At 46.6% G+C, this 20,483-nt stretch overlaps 1 protein-coding gene across 1 annotated transcript in view; it reads left to right on the forward strand.

Moving 5' to 3' along the window:
• Positions 1–20,483, forward strand: part of ABLIM3 (actin binding LIM protein family member 3) — a gene marked incomplete at its 5' end in the record, with an annotated part of 115,930 nt that overhangs the window by 64,048 nt on the left and 31,399 nt on the right. The window contains 2 exons of the mRNA XM_080698677.1: positions 3,417–3,510; positions 9,667–9,754. Coding sequence (XP_080554803.1) covers positions 3,417–3,510; positions 9,667–9,754 — 182 coding nt within the window. The remainder of the gene's footprint in view (positions 1–3,416; positions 3,511–9,666; positions 9,755–20,483) is intronic.

Genomic DNA, 20,483 nt, shown 5'->3' on the forward strand with positions numbered 1-20,483 from the left:
ATTTGCCGAGCTTTAATTCTGGGCAAGGAACTTACTAACAGCTTTGTATACATTATCATGTTAAGCCCCTTTAATTACTGATGAGATCTGTCACCATGAGATACTGAGACTCACTCAAGGACTAAGTCACTTAATCCAGTGGTGGTGTTTATACCTCTGTCCTCACTGGGATGGGGGATTTGTTTTAGTCACTGCTTTATTCCCTGCCCAGAGTCAATAATATAGTTGTTGGATGAATTTAACTGAGATGAGAGGAGATGATGGACACATAAAATTATCAGGAGGAAAGAGTTCATCCCCAGGGACCTGCACCTGCATGCTGCAGCTTTGAATAAGGCCCCTCTCTCACCCCTCCACACACACACACACACACACACACACACACACACACACACACACACACCTGTTGCTAAGCCCTAGTGACCACAAATCTATATTCAAATACCTAAAAGCAGTTGTGATCACAGAACCTTAACTCTTTAACACTTTCGGACCCCAGATGCTTGACTCAGCTAGGCCAATGCTGGGAAGATGGTGAGTGTGTAGAGCTACAATATATATGGTATCTGCTCCCAAGACTTGCAGCTTAAAAAGGGAGATACATGAAGAATTAGGACACTAAGGGGTATGTGAAAGGAGCTCATGAGAAGCTTATTTATTCCTTAAGACAGTTCAAATCATAAGTGATATGAAACCAAATTGCAATTCACTTAAACACAACAGGCATTTATTCACTCATAGAAATGACTTCAGGCATGGCTGCATCCAGGGGCTTAAAGATGCCATCAGTACTATAGAATTCAGCCTCATTCTCAAGCAAGCATTCCCCAAGCAATAGCAAGAAGATCACCAGCAATGCCAGGGTTTTTGTACCATCAGCTTAGCAAGCCCAGGAGAAACAGAAATCTTTTCCCCAAGAACTCCAGCAGAAGTCTCAGGGCTGTCTATGATTTGGCTACTCTTGGGTCACACACCCATTCCTGATCAATCACCAGCCAGGAGCATCTAACCTGAGAGCCACAGAGCAGCCCTTTGTGGCCCACAGTAACCTTGAGTGGGAAAAGGTGGACTCCAGAAGAAAATCCAGGTACTACTGCCAAACAAGGGGAAATGGGTGCTGACCAAGCAACACTTGCCTATGTCCACGGTACAAATGAAAGGCTATGAATATTCAGAAAAAGGAGGAATCGCTTCCAGTTTGCAGGAAGTGGAAGCTGGGGGCATTTGAGCTGGACATTGAGAAAAGGGAAAAGACTTGAAAATGCTAAGGAAATTTTGTGGGCAGAATGCCTAGCCTGGAAAGAGAAGGCAAGTGACCGCTACCCCCATTGGGGAGCTCAGGTGTGTGCACGGGAGAAGCAGAGTCAGCCTGCAGGGGTGAGCTGAGGCCAGGCCACCAAAATCGCTGGATGTCATGTCAGTGAGGTTTGGCATTCTTTCTGGGCCTGCCAAGTAAGGAGTATTCTTGTAAATTTCCAGAATTCCTTGGGGCAGTAAGGACTTGCTCAGAGTTTGAACCTCTCAAGGAGGCCCAGCCCATATTGCCCGCTGCACCTGGCACCTCTGCAGCCTGGCCTTGGGCTCACCTGGCTGCAGCAGAGTGGCAGAGGCTAGAGCACTAGCTATTGCAGCCAATGCCCAGGGTAGAAGCCCAGCCTATGTGGCCGAGGACTGAGCTGCTTTGTACCTTAGTTTCCTCTCTTATAAGAATGGGGCAGATAAGATGATCTACCTTGTAGGGATGTGTAAAGGCTCAGAGATTTGTGTTTTTTGCCTATTAAGTACCCAGAAAATACTCACTTTACCATCTTTTCCCATTTAGAATCATGTATATTTTTAATTCCCTTAGGTCTCCCAGCCCAGGGACCTAAATGAGGTTGTGTTCACATTTACACCCAAATTTTGCTGGTTCATTATACCTGTTTCCTGACAAATGATTTTTTTTTCTCCTTGTAAAGTTACACTTTTGTACCCAGAGAGTGGGGCCTGGTTTGAGGCTGGGGGAGCTAAAAGGGGTTGGGGGGAGGCTTGTCTCACAGGTTCACAAGTAAGTCCTTGCCCTCTGGGCAGTCTCACCCCCAGACTTTCGCCAGGCATCAATGCTCAGTGTTGCTTCCCCTTCAGGAAACATTGACTGCTAGCAGCCCAACCCTTACCTCCTGGCAGGAAAATGGGGAGAGACTTCTAGCTGGTGGACCCAGCTTTAAGACAGAAAAATGGGAGGTCTATCCTGTAGCTCTCTCTGTGGCTGAGTCAAGTTCTCATACACCCAAAAGTAGGGGAAATGTCTCTCTCTCCTAGGAGTTCAGACCTACTACTCAGAAGAGCTAGGCAGGTCTCAGAAGCTGGGCCAAGATCACCAATTGAGTGGAACTGGGCTGAATCCCTAATTTGTCTCATGCCAGCCCTGGAGAACTAGACCCTCTCAGCCATGGTGATGACTGGGCCATTTGCTGAGTGCACACTGTGGCCCAGGCACTGTGCTAATCCCTAGGATACACTGGACCCAAAGCATTTAATCCTCAGAAAAACCTGGATGAGAAACCAGACCACCTAGATTCAAGTCCCAGCCTTAGGTCATCCTGGGGGGTCTTGAGCGAGTTACTCAACTAATCCATGCTTGGGTTTTTCATCCACACATTGGGAAACTAATAGCTCTCAGCACATTGGACTGTCATAAGGACCAAATGAAGTAATCTATTTGAAACACCACCAGAAGGCCTGGCACACACCAAGAAATGCTAATGGTCACTAGTAGTAAGGTGTAACACAAGAATAATTAACAGCAATCTTACCTGTGTCTGCTAAGTCACAAGCACTGGGTGGAAATGAGAACATAGGAGGCTCATGGGAGGCTCCTTGTTATCTACTCATCCAGCAGCACAATCAGATAGTTCCTTCACTACAGGTGAAATTTTTATTAAAGGAGGAGCCCTTAAGGATACATAAAACACTGATTCCATCGATTACCTCCAAGAAGGAAAACGGGGAGGGACTGGAAGGAAGGTGGAGACTTTTACCTTTATGCCTTGAGAATGCTGCCCCATATGTTAGTGTTACCTATTCTAAATGAAACAAAGCTTAAGTGTTTTAAATAATTGAAAATAAAAGTCCTTTGGGGCAAAAGGGAGAGAGTTCAGACAACTTTGGGGAGGGAGAAGATGGCAAGTGGACGGACAAGGGACCAAGGCCAGCATCTGCAGAACTGCTCCCCACCAGATGCAGATGCCTGGGCCTCCATCCCCAGGATCCTCCAATTCCACAGAATGGAGGGGCATCTAAGAAGTTTGCATTTTAAAGGAGATCCCCACGTGCTTCTAATCAGGGCCCAAACAGTTGCTGCAGGTCCTAGGGCTGCCTCAAGATACCCCAGGCTGCCCCTAACTTCCTCATCCCCTCTGAACTTCCTCTTGCAGGGATGGCGTTCCATACTGCGAGTCTGACTACCACTCCCAGTTCGGCATCAAATGTGAGACTTGTGACCGATATATCAGTGGCAGAGTCTTGGAGGTGAGTGGGCCCCAGTTACCATAAAGATGCGTGAGCAGGATGGCCTGTGGCTCCAAAATGTCACCCCTGAGAAAGGAGAAAGTCACCCCCATCCCTTCCTTCCATAGCTTCAACCTCCCTCAGCTTTGCCGGCTATGTGACCTTAAACACATAACCTTGCCAAGATCTCGGCACCCCCAAAATGATGCAGTAGACAAAATTATTCCTGGTTCAAAAATTGCTGTTCTGAAAAAATCAGTTTCTCCTTTGAATTCAGACCCAGACAGGTTTCTGGGGAGTGACAATTAGGATTTTCCTCTTAGCCCTGCCTCAGGATGGAAGGTTTTTTTTATTATTATTTTTTAAGTCTTTGGTAATGTGCTGATTTGAGATCCAGTTTATCTAGCAGCTTGCTCTCTGTGCCCTTCTTGGCTAGTCCATCACCATGGCAACAGCTTTCCCCAGCCTCTGATGCACAGCTCGCTCAGCCAGTGACAGGCAGCCTGCAGCACCTTGCAGAGCCCTCACCTGAGCCCCTGTCTATGGGCCTTCCTGTCCACACCCAGTGGCCTGAAATCTGTCTCCCTAGACTTTAGAAACAGAAGAGAGTGTGCTACAAAGAAAAATAATAGCCTAAGAGTAGGAACCATTAGGATCTGCCGTTGACTCTACAGTTAACTCAAACTCAGGTGCTGGGTGAGGATCTTTGCGTCTCTGGACCCATTTTTATCTGATGATGGCTGGGAATGGCAGACTGGGCTAGCTTCTGTGAGCAGAAGTCATTTCAGATCTGTCCAGTTGATTGTGGTTGCCATAGTGCTGAGTTGAGGATTCTGTGGCCACATGTGCACTCAGCAGGAGAGAGTATAGCAATCGGGAAAGACTCTCCAGGGAGACGCACTGAAGCAGAGCTCTGCGGATGAGGAGGCCAGCATGTGTATGAATGAATTTGACCCACTCAACGAACAGAAAAAAAGGCCAAGGAAAGGGGACTGGATTTCATGAACTAAGGGTACAGGAATATGAGTTATATACCATACAGGTCATTCACATAGAACTTTGTAGACTGTTGTTTAAGAGTTTGGGTTTTATACTAAGTGCAATGGAAAGCCATTGGAAAGTTTCAAACCAAGAAACAACATAACAAGATTATATTTTTAAAAGATTGTATTCCACTGCCCATGGTGGCACACGCCTATAACCCCAGCACTTGGGAAGCTGAGACAGGAGATTGCAAGTTCAAAGCCAGACTCAGCAACCTAGTCTGAGTCTGGCTTTGACTCAGAAACTTAGCGAGACTCTGTTTTAAAATTAGAAGTAAAAAAGGGCTGTGCTGTACCTCAGAGACAGAATGACTCTGGTTCAATCCTCAGTACCAGAAAAAAAAAAATTTATTGCACCAGCTGCCATGTGCAGAATACAGGGTAACAGAAAGAGTAAGCTTCATGAATGCATGGAGTTGCTAAACTATTAAACATCTCTGAGAAGCTGTAAGAAACGCAAGCCAGAGGATAAGCCGTGAGCCAGGGAGGGTTGCTGGGCCCAGGTATGAGGATGGGATCTGAGATGAGGTTTGTATGTGATTAACTGGATGACGGAGGGCTGTGCTGTGTAAAGATTTGGCTGCAGTGACCTGACCAGAGCTGCACCTCAGAGAGGATGGCATGATGATGTTCTCAGGCTAAATATGAAGGAGGGAGATGAAGAGGGGACCAGCAAGGAGGCCACTGCATGACAAGGGCAGCACCCTCGTCTCTGATGTTATGGAAGTAGAATTACAATAGGTCTGCAGCTGTGGGTCCACATGTGTATATGGGGACCAAAGGAGAAGAAGCCAGTGTTGTACCAAATTATCAAGCCTGGGTGATTGAAAGCCTGGTGTCTGTCTGCTGAACCGGGAATGAAGGGAGGCAAGTTGGACTGGGCAGAAACATAGCAAGTTCCACTTGGGACAGATTCTGATTAAAATCCCAGGAAGGTTGCAAGCAGCAGTCCAAAATATGAATCAGCTCGGGAACAGAGCTCAGGCCTAGAGGGGACAATCTCAAAATACTAGGATTTGAATGAATAATGACATTCAAGGAGTTACAGGATGAGAGAAAGAGAACATCTATGAGTAGCAGAAAGAAATAGAGGAATTAGAGGAAGAAGAGGGACAGCCAGGGATGAGAGCAGAGGGACGGTGAAAGGATGGAGCTTCAGAAAGCACGGCGAGGTCAATCAGAGTGTCAGTGTGATCAGAAGCTGCTGGGTATGGGGAAAGGTGGCTGGCTGGTTGCACCCACCCTAGTGTGGTGAGAGGCATCAGCATGTGGTGAACTCAGTGGAATGAGGGGGTCATAAAAGCTGGTTTTTCTTTTGAGAAGGGAAGGATGTTGGTTACACACAAGGCTGCAGATAGACGATGCTCCAGCACTTCCCAGCTGCTCTGAAATCCTATTGGTGGCGGGTGCTGCTTCCCTCCCCCACCCCAAGCATTGCCATTGCTTTGCATTGTGGTAGTCTCCTCTTCCTTCCAGACAGCCAGAACTGGGTTTCAATTGATTCATTTGTATGGGGCTCCATTAGCATCTTGGACCTATTGATTTTTTTTTCTTAAAGCTGGAAGAGACTTTTAGCAAACAACTAGTTTCATCCCTTCACTTTGCAGATGAGAAAAGTGAGACCCAAGACTTGAGATGTCTTCCCAAGGTCAACGCCTTTCCAAGACAATATTTCTGATAGAGCCAGAGGTAAAATGTAGGACTCCAGGATCCAGTTTCCCGCTCTGGTAGCCACAGCCCTCAGCCACTCGGGGATGTAGAGATAGCTTGATATCAGGGGGAAAAACACAGTCACAGTGAAACGGACTTGATTTCCAGTTTTGCCACTTTTTTTTTTTTTCATCCTCAATACTGGGGATGGAACCCAGGGGCATTTTACCTCTGAGCTACATCCCCAGCCCTAATTTTTATTTATTTATTTTTCGGTGGTACTGGGGTTCCTGGAAGCCCTTCTGTATCTCCGTACTACACTCCCAGACCTATTTTATATTTTTATTTGGAAACAGGGTCTCTTAAGTCAGCGTGGCCGGCTTCGAACCTGCGCGATCCTCCCGTCTCCACCTCCCAAGTGCGGGGATTACAAGCGTGTGCCATCACCCCTGGCTTATTCTTTATTTTTGAAATAGGGTCTCACTGAATTGCAAAAGGGCCTCATTAAGTAGCTGAGGCTGTCCATGAACTGCTATCCTCCTGTCTCAGCCTCCTGAATTGCTGGGATTACAAGCGTGTGCCATCATGCTCAGCTCGAGCCATGAAACAATCAAATTGTTTGCCCTAAGTCATCGTCTCTGTCAGTGGAGAATACTGCAGCCATTTCACTCCTCATGGATATGTTAGGTAGAACTTGATTGGTTGCAGGTGTAGGAACTATACCTTAATGGCTCAGGCAGAAAAGGAAATGTAGCAGCTCCCATAATAAAAAGCCCAGGAGTCGTTCTGGCTCAGGACCCAGTGGCTGGATCCAATGCCTAAGCAAAAATAACCTGGAATCTCTGGCTGTCTTGGCTCCGCTTTCTTCTCTGTTGACTTTATTCTCAAGAGGGCTCTTCTTTGGGATGGGGACACTGGACACCAGTCAGTCACTCCAGGATTACATCCTATCAGCCGGTATCCCTAAGAAGAAAGCAGCCCATCTTTCCCAATAGCTCAGCAAATCCTAGCACTGACTCTCACTGGACCATTTCAGGCCCATCTCTTGAACCAGTGGTTGGAATAAGTTTATTGGCAAGGTGAACAACCACTTAACCATATGGATGATGTGGGGAATACATAGTCCCACCAAGGAAAGCCTAGGTCCTGTATCTAGAAGAAGGGGAAAGGATGATAGTCAGGCAGTTGCCCAATACAGGGCCCAGCATATTATCTGCATACCACAGGCACTTAATGAAATTATTTCTACTCTTCTCATTTTAACCCTTCCCATTCTTTCCTAGGACATCCCATAATCCCTTCCTTGACGACAGAGCTCACTATGCTGTCAGCCCCATCATTCCATTCTTGTCCATGTCCTCACCAAAGAGAGCCACAAGCTGGTCCTTCCGCAGCCTCTCCCAACCATGGCCGCCATTCTCGGTTCCCTCCAACGTGGCCTTGTTTTTCAGACACCAACTCCTTGCTATTTTTCTTCAACTGTTTTCTCACTTTTAGTTTGTTAACAGGTAAAATGGTTCATCTTACCCCACTGGCTTGGTTTTTCTTCTTGCTGGGTGCAGGCTGTCCAGCAGCCTCCCTCCCCCACCTCCAGTTTTGAACGCCATCGGCGCCAGGGGTCCTGAGATGATCACGGAAACTCTTTCAGCTGGGGCGGAGTGGTGGGCGTGACATTTAGGAAGACACTAAGCTTCAGTTATGTCGAGGCGCTGTTGCCGCCCTGGAAAAAAAAAGGTCTATAATTGAAATGATAAAGAGACACAGAGTAGGAAGAGACTATTAATTAAACCGATTATCTTCATCATGGTATGAGAAAATCAGTCCCACGACTTCCTGGCTTGGGAAAATAGCAGGCTCCTTCTAAAGTTTGAACCTAGTTTGCTTGGATGATGACAAGGACATTTTCTTGTTGTCCTTGGTGGGGGCCACATAAATAACCAAGAATAAAAAGAAAGAAAAAATGAAATATCACAGGGAGTTTTTTTTTCTTTTGTAAAAATCTTTCATCTTTACATTCTTGCTACGTTTTTAGAATAAATTATTTCCAGAATAGGCCAGACTACCACCAATAAACCCACTCCCCAAAAAATGTTTGGAACTAATTTGTCTTGGTATGCAATCATAATTTTTTAATTGGAAGGTACACATTAGCATCAGACCAAGTGGTGGCTTAAAAAGGGAGACTTTATGACCCCCCCAATATCCATCAGTTTTCTCCAGGCACTAATTACCTCTCTTCTCCCTCAAAATAACTGCCCTGACATGCAAAATATTCCTTCCAACCAGTCCCACCTTCCAGCCCAGTGGCTGCACCATTCCTCCCATGTAGAAATCCTGGAGCTGCCACCAAAGGGCCCTAACCCATCACGTCCTCTCTCCTGGGATCTTACTGTTAGAATCATATGCACAGAAGTGGGTATCGGGCTGGTGGCTGCTCCGAAGGTCCGTCCCCAACATTGCTACTGGCTTCCAGGGAGCTCTTGAGGCACAACCTCCTTGGAGTCTGTGTCTTCCCCACATAGCAGGATTTGCAGCTGCAATCATTTCCATTTTTAACCTAAGTAATTATGGGAAAGAAACGTGAAAAAAGGGATGGGACTTACCAAAGGCAAATCTAGGTGTGCTGGGCTCAGGATCAAGGCACCAAGGGGCGTGGGTGTTAGTGGATTCCCAGTAGGTCTTGGCTCTTCACGTACCATTATTTGTACACCAAACCCCAAAAATATGTACTTCCCATGCCACTCTCACAATTTTTGCCATATGTGGGAACTCATTCTTACCTCATACTTTGATAGGTCTTTAATCCAGCTTATTTATGTGTAAGAAAACTTATACAACGTAACAGGAAAACCTAAATCACCTGCCATATTGTAGATAACCCAAAAGTGAATATAGTTCTAACTAGAGTCTATTGCTTGTGGGGAAGGGAGATGCCAAGCCTGACACCTGTCTCATTCTTAATATAGTAACTTTTGGATAATTGTTAAAGATGTACGGGCATCTGACCAGTACTTGCTCCTTGACAGAATCAGAAGAGTCAATAAGGGATTGAAAAAGTTGTAAAAGAGATAATTTTCATTGTTGTTTCTGTTGATCCAATGTTATTAAATCCCAACTTCAGGTTCTACTTAAGATCACTTCAGGTATCACTAGTGGTTAAGGCCCCATACTTGGGAAAATGTTGGGATGTCCTCAAAGCAAGAACGGTTCCTCGTATGGATATGAGAAGGTGGGACTATTGTCCTCTAAATGGTTCTTTCTGCAGGTGTCCAGGGAAGTCCCTTGAGGGACCCATGGAAGAAGTCACCAAGCTTCCTACATGGGTGCTCATATGGTTCTGGCCTTCCCTGATCAGACTCCTAACCAACTACAGGGCCATGAAGTCACCAACAACACTAATGTACCCAGGAAATGTTCACCCAACCTGTCCCCACTGCTCAGCAGCCCCAGCTCTGATGTTCTATTTCGTCCCTTGATTTCATAGGCAGGAGGGAAGCACTACCACCCCACCTGTGCCAGATGTGTACGCTGCCACCAGATGTTCACTGAAGGGGAGGAGATGTACCTTACAGGTAAGCCAATTTGACCCTCCATAAGGCTTTCCAGTCCACTCATAACTGGAAAAGAGACACGATCACCCTCCAGTTTGGTGTGATCTTTGCTGTTGGCTTGTCCTCAAAATTGCAATTAATTCACCCCTCTCTAAGCGGATGGGAGAAGTTGCTGGCGTGGCTAATAAGAAGTGACATGTAATCTGCCTTCCGTCCCTGCGTGGCTCCACCCGCTGCTCAGCTGGCCCGCTTCCCTGGCAATGCTCTGAGCAGGCTTCCCTGACTCTGCCTAGGGGCAGGAGGCAGAGCTGCACAAGGTCAAGGGGTCCAAGAACCTCAGATGGGTGCCTGGATTGCAGACAGTCTACGTCCCCACAGCTCCTGCCCACCCTGTTCTATCTCAGTCCTCCACAGATCTCAGAGCCCCACACTAGGCTGCCGCTTAGGGTTTCCAGGATCTCTGAGCATATGAGGTAGAATGGGGGGGGGGGCACTAATGGTCCCCCAGAAGCAAGCCAGGACTGCTTCCCTTCTGCTACCTCCCAGGGTCTTGTCTCTTGCCCCAGGACTCCTGCATCAGTCACCTAGATTCTGATCAGTTCTCTCTCCTCTGCCCAGCCCTTCACCCCAGGCCTCCAAGTCCTCTTAGCTCTGACCCACCAAGAGGTCTTCCAGGCAGCCCCCACCCACCAGTTTAGGTACAGACACTTCAGCCCAGCTATGTTAGATTGCTCCAGAATCACAGACTTCCTCTCTACCCTTGAGCACTTAGGCTGCGCCTAATAGCAAGATGCCATTCAGCCCCTGAATGGAACTCATACTGATCCTTTTGTCTCCCTGTTCCCTCCTCTGGAAATGCTGCCACTCTAGGCCCTGTTCAATTATGTGCTTCATCGACACCCGGACTCCCTCAACCATACCCACAACCGACCACACCCCTCCTCCGAGAGCCCCACGCCCTTTGTTTGCACTTGGTCCCCTCTGCTGTTTGTAAGAGTTGGTCTTCTCCCTGAAACCCCTTGCCCCTGACATTGGCTCCACCTGCCTTCCCTCCATAGCTGGTCACTACCAGCTGAATTGCCATGGCCAGACTTTGCCTACCTGTTTGAAAAGCTGTCTTAGAAAGGAGTGGAGAGCCCTTTGTTCAGGTTTCCCAAAAAAATAGCTCTAAGGCCAGGCCACCAGCTGAAGGAAGTATATCTTTCTATCAAACTTGTCCATGGATGTCCACAGCCACATCAAGGCCATGGATGTCCACAGCCACGAGTTCCCCCAAGCTCAATGAAACCCCTGTGCCTACAGCAGTTTCTCAACCTCAATACTGTTGACGTTTTGGCCTGGATAATGCTTTGGCGTGAAGATTGTTCAGTGTACTCTAGGGAAGTTAGTGGCTTCTCTCACCTCTACCCACTAGATTCCAATAGCATGCCCCTTCCCATTGTAACAATTAAAAATGTCCCAGATATGGCCACATGTCCCCAGATGGCCAAAGCATCTTCCCCAAAGAACCGCCAGCCTAGAGCTGTTCAACAGAAGCCTGTACATCTGTCAGGAGCGCTGGAGCAGGGATTCCGTGAGGTGACCATTTCCCAGATTCCCTGACTCCGCAACTACTGACTTGTTATGGAGTGTCACATAAGTGTTTGGGACAGAAGGATCTCAGGAGCCACTCTAAACTGTAAAGTAAATGTCCTCATTCTATAGGTGGTTTAGATAGGCCCTGAGAAATGAAGAGACTTCAGTAGGAACCAGAGCTTGCAGGACTTGGCTTTGGGACTCCCCCTCCAGGGCTGTCTACACCTTTCTTCCTGGGACCCAGGCCTTGTCCATTACTCAGGTCCCTGCCCCTCCCCGTGAGCCCCCACCCCTCCGTGCCTGGGTCCCTCCATGATTTCTGCTGCAGGATCCTGTGTTACAAGTCTCAGCATACTGTGTGAGGTCTCCATGGGCACCACGAGGATCTGAAGCTTGCATTGGGTTGAAAATTAGTTGCACTCTGTTCTTTCCCCTCCTCTGGTGAACAGCTCCTAGTGTTGGAACTGCCCTCACCTGCACATTCTGTGCATCACTAGAATGACCAACCCTTCCCCTTCCCTCCTGAATGCTCAATTCTAATTTTTTCCTGTTTGTGCTCGGACCCAGACTGAATCCTACTTTTACTGCTTACTAATTTTGATCTTGGGCAAGTCTCTTAACTCTTTGAACCTTGATTGCCTAATCTGTACAAGATACAAATCTGAGTGCCTGTAGGATACAGGTACAGTTAAGATACTGACACACAGGACACTCCCTGTCTGTTCACTTAATATCTATCGAGCACCTACTGTGTACCCAGTGCTAGTCTAACAACTAGAGATGCAGCAGAAATCCAAGTCTCAGAGCCTCATGGGCTAATATCTTCACTGATCCAACTTCACACAGACGCCAAAGGAGTTAAGTGAGATATGAAGCAGAGTAAACAGCTCTGTGGCCATAGGAGAGAGTGCACCACCAAAACTAAGAAATGCCTCCAGGGGTGGGATATATTCTTGGTAGTGAAGAAGGGCCTGTCACCCTCTTATTAATTATCCCCATCCCTACCCCCTGGCGCCTGGGAGAGTGGGAGTAATTGCAGGGAGCTCAAGGACCTGCCTCGAGGGATTCAGAGTGATCCTGGAATGAGGGGGCTCAGGTCACGTGGTGCTAGAGTCATGCTGACTCAGGCTGTGGGTGTCTTATGGGGGTGACAGCTGCCAGGCATCTCTCCTATCACTGAGAGCAGGGCCTTGGACACCCTGGCCCGGCAGGGGTACCAAGGCTCAATGTGACCTCCTGTAGAAATTATGAGAACACCTCCCTCCCGGCAGTGCAGAAGTAGAAAGAGACGGCTGCAGGCCAGGACTCTTGGGTTTCCGAGCCAGTGTTTCACTAACGCGTGTGAATGTGAGAAGTGACTTCTCTCCTGGGGCTCTTCCGTTGCCTATCAGATGAGGATAGTGTCCCTGTCTGATCTGTTCCATGGGAGGCTGGGTCTACGCCAGGTTCTCTGCTCAGGGATGAGCAAGGCTGGCTTGCTTGCTGGCCTGGTGGAGTTTACTCTCTGGCAGAGCAGACTGATGTTAATTCAACAGAAGTGCAAACATCCAAGGGTGAACTTTGAGAAGTGCTGTGCAGGGAAGGTTTGGACGAGTGGGGATGTGTCATGAGGCCCCTTAGCCAGTCTGAGAGGCCAGGGAGGCTCCCTTGAAGAAGCCCATGTCAAGTCAAGATCGATCGTGACAATGAGTAGGAGGGGGAGTGTGAGGAGGCAGGAGAGATGATGGAGGCGATGAGGACAACAGGTGCAGAGGCCCCTGGTGGGAGGAATCCTTACATGGAGGAGAAACCGAGTCACATCCACATACCCAGTGCACTGGGTATGAAAGCAGGCACAGGCCGTAAGGTTCTCATGAACACTGGAGAAGAGGGTAAGTGTGAAGGTGCTGGGGACCCCATAAAGCAGTGCATAAAGGGAAGGGGTGAGGGAGAGAGGCAGAGCCAGAGACACGCAGAGAGTGTGTCTTAGGATGCCCACAAAGCTCAGTCCTGCCAGCTCTGTAGCTAGACAGTCAGGTACTGGCAGGTGGTACCCAGGAGGCCCTGGGGCAGCTCGTGTTTTCATTGCAGTGGGATGGCTTTCTGATGGGCGGGCTCTAATTGGAAGAAGTCTGATGTCTGTCAGGGGGAGAACTTCCAGAGCCCTGGGAGACAAACTTCAGTTTTCGTTTAAGTTATGTTGCGCCTTCGGTCTTTTAACTGTTTTTGTAAAGACGCCAGATTTCTAATCTGTTTGTTATCCAAACCCTTCATTTGGGCTTCACCAGGAAATTAGGTCACTGATTTTTGTGCAGCAAAATAATAGCTGAAATGCTGTGCATTCGGGGCAATACTTACACTGAAATCACAAAGGTTACAGTTGCTGGACCAGTGGGAATTTTCCTAAGTTCCAAATGTGGTTCATGAGATAGATTTTGCTCTTGCTCTAAAGCTGACACCCAGAAGAAGGGGGAAGATAGATTCTCTTCTCCCTTCCATCTACACAAAATCCCACTAGCGACTCCCCATCCAAGGACCTGACACAGCAACAATAGACACAAGAGTTTAGCCCACTTTTGTTTTGTTTTTCGCAGTACTGGAGATTGAACCCAGGGACATTCTACCTCCAAGCTACATAAACAGCCCTCTTTTGTATCCTTCATTTCTTGAAACAAGGTCTCACTAAGTTGCAGAGAGTCTCACTTAAGTAGCTGAGGCTGGCCTTAAGTAGCTTAGGCTGGCCCCCAACCTGTTATCCTCCTGTCTCAGCCTCCCAAGTACTGGGGTTACAAGTGTGCGCTACCACACCCAGCGAGCTGCATGTTTTAAAACAGTTCTCAGTTATCATTTGTATGTATTCAACTAAAACTTACTAGTTAGGGTATCATTTTATGAAATCCTGGGACTTCCAGGTGTGGTGGTGCATGATTGTAATCCCAGCATTTGGGAGGCTGAGACAGGAGGATGGTGGTTCAGGACAGCCTCAGCTACTACTTAGTGAGGCCCTTTGCAACTCAGTGAAACCCTGTTTCAAAATAAAAAATAGGGCTGGGGGTGTCATTCAGAGGTACAATGGCCCTGGGTTCTTCCATCCCCATCCCCAGTACTGCAAAAAAAAAAAAAAAAAAAAAAGAAATCCTGGAACAAACCCTGATCTGCTAATGAAAATATTGTAGCAAATTGTAGGTCCTGCCAATAATAAAGATAAAATAATAATAATAACAAAATAATATCAGCTGATACTGGCTGTTTATTATACACCAAGTGCTGTACTAAAAGGTTCAGGTATACCCCCATTCTAGTCTCGCAACAACCATGAGAACTAAAAAATAAAAAATAATATTCTTATTTTAGAGAAGAAGAACAAAAATTTAGAGAGGTTACATTGCAGCGAGGTTATCCAGCCTGTCTTGCTAGGGTTTGTTTAAAGCAGTTTTCTTTTATCTAGTGTTGCGTTCCTCAACTGTGGTTTATAGCTGGCCTTCTAAACTCTTTAAGTCTCTTGAAATTGTGTGCCAATTTTGCAGGTAGATGTATCTCCAGGAAGAAGATCCGTAGCTTCCGTCAGCTTTTCAGAGGTGTCCACAGCCCAAAATATAGTGATGAACCTTGGTTCTGTGTTAATGTAAGCCCAAAATGGAGCCCTGAGGCTTGCTTTGATAATTATATCAAACCCGTCCCTTGTATAGCAGAATCTATTTCGGACTATGGAGTTTTTTTTAGTTCAGATGATACAAGGTCCTGCTATCAGTAGGTGTGTCCTTCTGGCACAGCTGGGGATGCCGTTGGTACTTATTTAGCGAGAGGCCTCCTTTTCCTCTGACAGGTAACTCAGAAAAGGTGCCCTAGCTAATGGATGTTTCAGTAAGCACCCTGGTTGTTTCAGGTTGTGGAGAGCCAGCCTTCAGCCCTGATCTGCACAGCTCATCAAACCACTTTTCAAAGGCGTTACTGTAGTATTGGCTGCTATCATTTCATAGTTTAGCACTATTACCTTAAATTGGATCTCTCTACTGACAGCTTAGGTTGTAGGAGTTATGCTTAAAAACTTTAAATCTTCTGTTTCCCCAATCCTGCTATATAATTTTAGATTCTTCAAACATATCCTGTTCCTGCACTAAATTGATATTTCCTAAAGTCTGACTGTACTGAGCGTATTTCATTTTAAATAGAGTACATTTTAATTTTTGATGAACTTCCAATTTTCTTTTTAGCTTTTAAGGGTTACCAAACATCTTGAATCCTATAGAAAATATTACAGTATCGTAGTCTGCAGTTTGTATTTCTAAAGTCCATTTCCAGCTTGTCCCTGTCGGGTCACAAGACGATATGGCCCTCCTTTCACCAGTTAATGTCACATCTACTTCACCAGCCAATTTGTCCCTGTTGGTCAGAATTAGGTCCAGAGTAGCAATTTCCCTGGTTGCTTCCTCTATTTTCCGAGAAACAAAATTGCCTGTAGGGCAAGTCAAGAACTTGTCAGATACTCGGGTTCTCGCTTGATGAGATGTCTTATTGGTCTCGACTTTTTAGGTGGCAGAAACCTAACTCAAGCCACCTTAGGCAAAAGGGGATTGATGGTTCCCAGAACTAAGTAGCAGCTAGGAGCAGCTGGGGGTGGGGAGGACCTGGTATCAGCAGGTGGTTTGGCTCCCTGCTTCTTTTTGCGTTTGGCCTCTTGCTCTAGGCTGGGGTGCCCTGTGATGGGAGGGAGGTCCTGGCCAGGCCCTAGCCACCAGCTGTACCAGAGAAGCAACATTCCCTGCGGGGCTCAGTCCTAGAGAGACTCCAATGACCCAACTTGGGCCACAGGCCATGCCCAGGCTATGGTGGCAAGACAGAGTTGGGCAAGCAGGCAAGAAGACATCCAAGCTCCCTAAACCTCAGCTTCCCCATCTAGAAAAGAGAGAAGAGAACAGACCCCACTGCACAAGGCTGGTGTGAGGATGGGCTGAGCTGCTGCAGGGTGCATGCTCCCCAAAGAGCCCGGCACCGCCAGCTCTGCCAACTTGAGCTCCTGACAGACACAAGGTGACCATGCCCGAGACGCAGTGCACTCATCAGTGCTGGCTCTTGTCAGAATTACCATCTGAGGACACTTAGATGGTATTCAGCAAAGGTCAGTTGTCAGCATTTTTTTTTATTTTAATACTACTGTTATAAAATGGGTATGAAGCAGGAGGCCAGGCACAGGCACTCTAGAGATGTTAGTTACACTAACACCAATAAGGTTTATGAGCAGACTTAGTGCTTGGCATATGCTAAGCAGATGCCAAGGACATTTTCATTTCTGTCGTAACTCTTTCTATCAGCAGTTATCATTTCCCCTGAATTACTAGGCACCATGGCACTGCTGTTCTCCCCTCCCCATCCTGCCAGTATGGCCCATGGTATAGGCACTTTTCTCCCTCCACCTCTTTATTGAGCTTCAATCCCACGTCATGCCAGCTCCAGGAAAACCAGTCTTTCCCACCTCTCCCAAGATTTCCTTGTCCTGGGCACAAGCCCAGCCTCCCAGGAGGGTGCGCTGGCGACCGAGCCAGGCTCCTGTCCAGCGATTTCACCTGCACAGCCAGCCTGCCCCTCACTACTTCCCCCTCCCCCACACAGGCCCTGCTCCCGGGCGCTCTGTGACTCTTTCCTCTCCCCTGAACTAGATCTGGGCATACAGATTTTTTAGGGGATCAGAGAGAGGATATCGCATTCCTAACAATAATAACTAACACTTATATAGTACACTATTCTGAGTGCTGCGCACATAATAGCTCATTGATCCTTAAAACAAACCTATGAGGGAGAAGCTATCATCATCCCACCTTGTAGATGGGGAAACCAAGGCACAGAATGATAACTAAGTTCCTCTAGAAATGCAGCTAATGAGACCGTCAGTATAACCAGGACTTCAGCCACTTAAAAATATTGTGTTAAATAATGCATAGAGTGCCTGATGCATGGGGAAGCTTGCTAATGCCCAAGATAATGATAATGAGGACATGGTTATTACATGGCCGACTCAATTGCAGATGAGCTTGCTGTCTCCCTCCTGCAGAGTCTGGGCCCTTAGTGACAGAGGAAGAACAGAGGGCTCTGTGGTCTGCAGAAGCAGTTCACCTGCTGGGGGACATAGGGCATGGATTTTCTTTTTTCTTGAGATCAAATTCATATAATATAAAATTTAGCCTTTTGAAGTGATTCAGTAGCTTTTAGCACATTCCAAATGTGCAACCAACACCTTTATCTAGTTCCAAAATATTTCATCATCCCCAAAGAAACCCCATATCCATTATGTAATTGATCTCCACTCTACCTCCCCTTCCCTTCTGGCAGTCACCAATCTGCTTTGGGTCTATAGATTTACTATCTGGAATATTTCATACAGATGAGATAATATACTCTGCATCCCTTTGTGTTTGGCTTCTTTTCCTGAGCATAAAGTTTCCCAGGTTCTTCCTATGTCATGCATCCGTATGTCATACCTTCTGAGAGTGAATAATTTTTCATTGTGTGGATGTATCACCTGTGTTTCATCTGTGGATGAGCACAGATCCCCGGGCCCCACCTCCAGGAGGTTGGCCCCGGGGGCTCCTGGGCCTGGGAATCTGCTTTGACCAGGCTCTCAAACCAGTGGTCCACAGGTCACACTTAACAAACTTTAATCTACTGAATATTCATACAGACACTCAATCTGGAATTGTATTGTCAAATCAAAGTCTAGATTGTACATTTCTCCAAATCTCTAAGCCCAGTTTACAGTTTACTGGAAAAAGGATATCCTGTTTCCTTTGTTTATTCACTCAGTGAGTTTTTATTGAGAATCTGATTATCTGGGTAGGGATTTTAAAAGGTTTTAAAGACTACAGTTTATGTCACAAATGTAACACTGCTGTTATCAAGGCAGAATTCTGAGAATCCCTCTTTCCCCGCCTACCTCCACTAGAGTCAAGAGAAATCTGGAGAAACCTGCTGCAGGAGAATTCCCTGGCTAGGGTTCCCAAATGCCCACACTGATGAATGCGAAGGGCTGCCAGGTAGATACAGAGGGTCTACAGGGCAGGTATGGCAACCTGCAGTATCTAAAAACATTCAGATTCAAAAAGGTTTAAAATCACGTGCATTAGGGACAAACATATCTATCAATCACTAAGCCAAACATGAACAGGAGAGAGTGGAGAGGTGACTGGGGTGGGAAGTGGGAAAGGGCTGAGTGATGTGTGCATGTATGCCTCTACTATCTTGTACCCCATTACCATATATGACTACAGCCGGGCATGGTGGCGCAGGCTTGTAATGCCAGCATTTGGAAGGCTGAAACAGTAGGATCACAGTTCGAGGACAGCCTCAGCTACTTAGTGAGTGAGGCTCTTTGCAACTCAGTGAGACCTTGTTTCAAAATAAAGAATAAAAAAATAAGGTCAGAGGTATAGCTTAGAGGTAGAGTGCCCCTGGGTTCCAATGCCAGTATTGCAAAAAAAAAAAAAATGTATGACTACAATGTACCAATAAAAAATAAATTTAAAAATTAAACCTGAAAAAAGGAATAAATGAATAAAATCTTTTTTTAAAAAAAAAAAGTTTAAAATCACAATACTGACCAAACAGAACCTTTAGGCCAGCTATTTTCCTTCACCATTGTTGATAGATGAATGACTCCTGGCTGGGTATTCTGGAAGACAATGGCACCAGCTCCATCTTTGGCATTTGAAAAATAAGGCTTTGGCAAATCCAACTCCAAGGTCCAGCAGAGGAGTGAATGGGTTCCCAAATATTAAACCAACCCCAGATATTATGGGGCGGGAGGAGGTGGGGTGCTGTAACCAGTCAGCTCAGACTTCCTGCTGACCCTGCTAAGGATGGAAACAGTCCAAACACCCAGCCAGTGGTTTGTCTGGGAGAGTCAGATCTCTGTCTCTGAGTCAGCTAATCATAAAACAGTTAATGCTTGATTCCTCTAACCACCAAGGTAGGTTTCACCTGCAGAACCTGAAGTTTTGGGTGACAGTCTCAGAGGACTAGAGAGCATAACTGTGAAACCAGGAGTCTAGCAGGAAAAAAAAAATGCATTCTTACAAGATGTTAGAGTTCCGTCTTGCAAAATCGGTTTCTTTTCCATGACACCGCAAAGAAACTAGTCTAGAGAATGGTCTGGCATTTAGTCCTCTGGTTCTGTATAGTCATGAAATCAGCTGGGGAGCACAGATCCCCGGGCCCCACCTCCAGGAGGTTGGCCCCGGGGGCTCCTGGGCCTGGGAATCTGCTTTGACCAGGCTCTCAAACCAGTAGTCCACAGGTCACACTTAACAAACTTTAATCTACTGAATATTCATACAGACACTCCATCTGGAATTGTATTGTCAAATCAAAGTCTAGATTGTACATTTCTCCAAATCTCTAAACCCAGTTTACAGAGTCCAACTGGCTGGAGAAAGGATATCCTGTTTCCTTTGTTTATTCACTCAGTGAGTTTTTATTGAGAATCTTCAGTCTCTGGATATATATCTATAGGGGGAAAAAAACTAGATACGGATCCCTCCCCTCATAGAATTTACGTTCTCATTGGATTATTGGATAGGAACAAATAATTATTTTCTTTATACAGAAAAGTACATTGAGGTAAACACAGAGTCTCCAAGAATTAGGATGGTTGGTTAGAACCCTTCGGTGTCGTATGATGAGTGTCCACACTCTACTGAGCCTGTTTTTACCCAATGTACACTTAAATACTTCTAGGGCCAAGAAGCTCACCACCCCATGGATGAGACCTTCCAATTCTCAGATGTTAGTTTTCCTTCCCAGGAACCTCTGCTCCTTAGTTCTTCTTCTACTTTATAAGACTCGCAGAGCAGATGAAAGCCTCTTTCCACAGAGAGCCATTAAAATGTTCAAAAGCGCAGCTCACCATTCAGTTTGATCTCTTCTTCTCAGGGTGAAGACCCTGCCTTAGGGCATAATTTTGAGTCCCTTCCCTATTCTGTTTACCATCCTCCCATAGGTACTTTCACCTCGTATCTTTTTTAAAATATGAAAGTAGAGCCGGGCGTGGTGGCACACGCTTGTGATCCCAGCACTTGGGAGGCTGAGACAGGAGGATCGCACAGGTTCGAAGCCAGCCTCAGCTACTTAGTGAGGCTCTCAGCAACTTAGTGAGACCCTGTTTCCAAATAAAGTATAAAATAGGTCTGGGAGTGTAGCTCAGAGG

The sequence above is a fragment of the Muscardinus avellanarius genome, assembly GCF_963383645.1.
Source record: "Muscardinus avellanarius genome assembly, chromosome: 7".
NCBI classification, from domain to species: Eukaryota; Metazoa; Chordata; class Mammalia; order Rodentia; family Gliridae; genus Muscardinus; species Muscardinus avellanarius.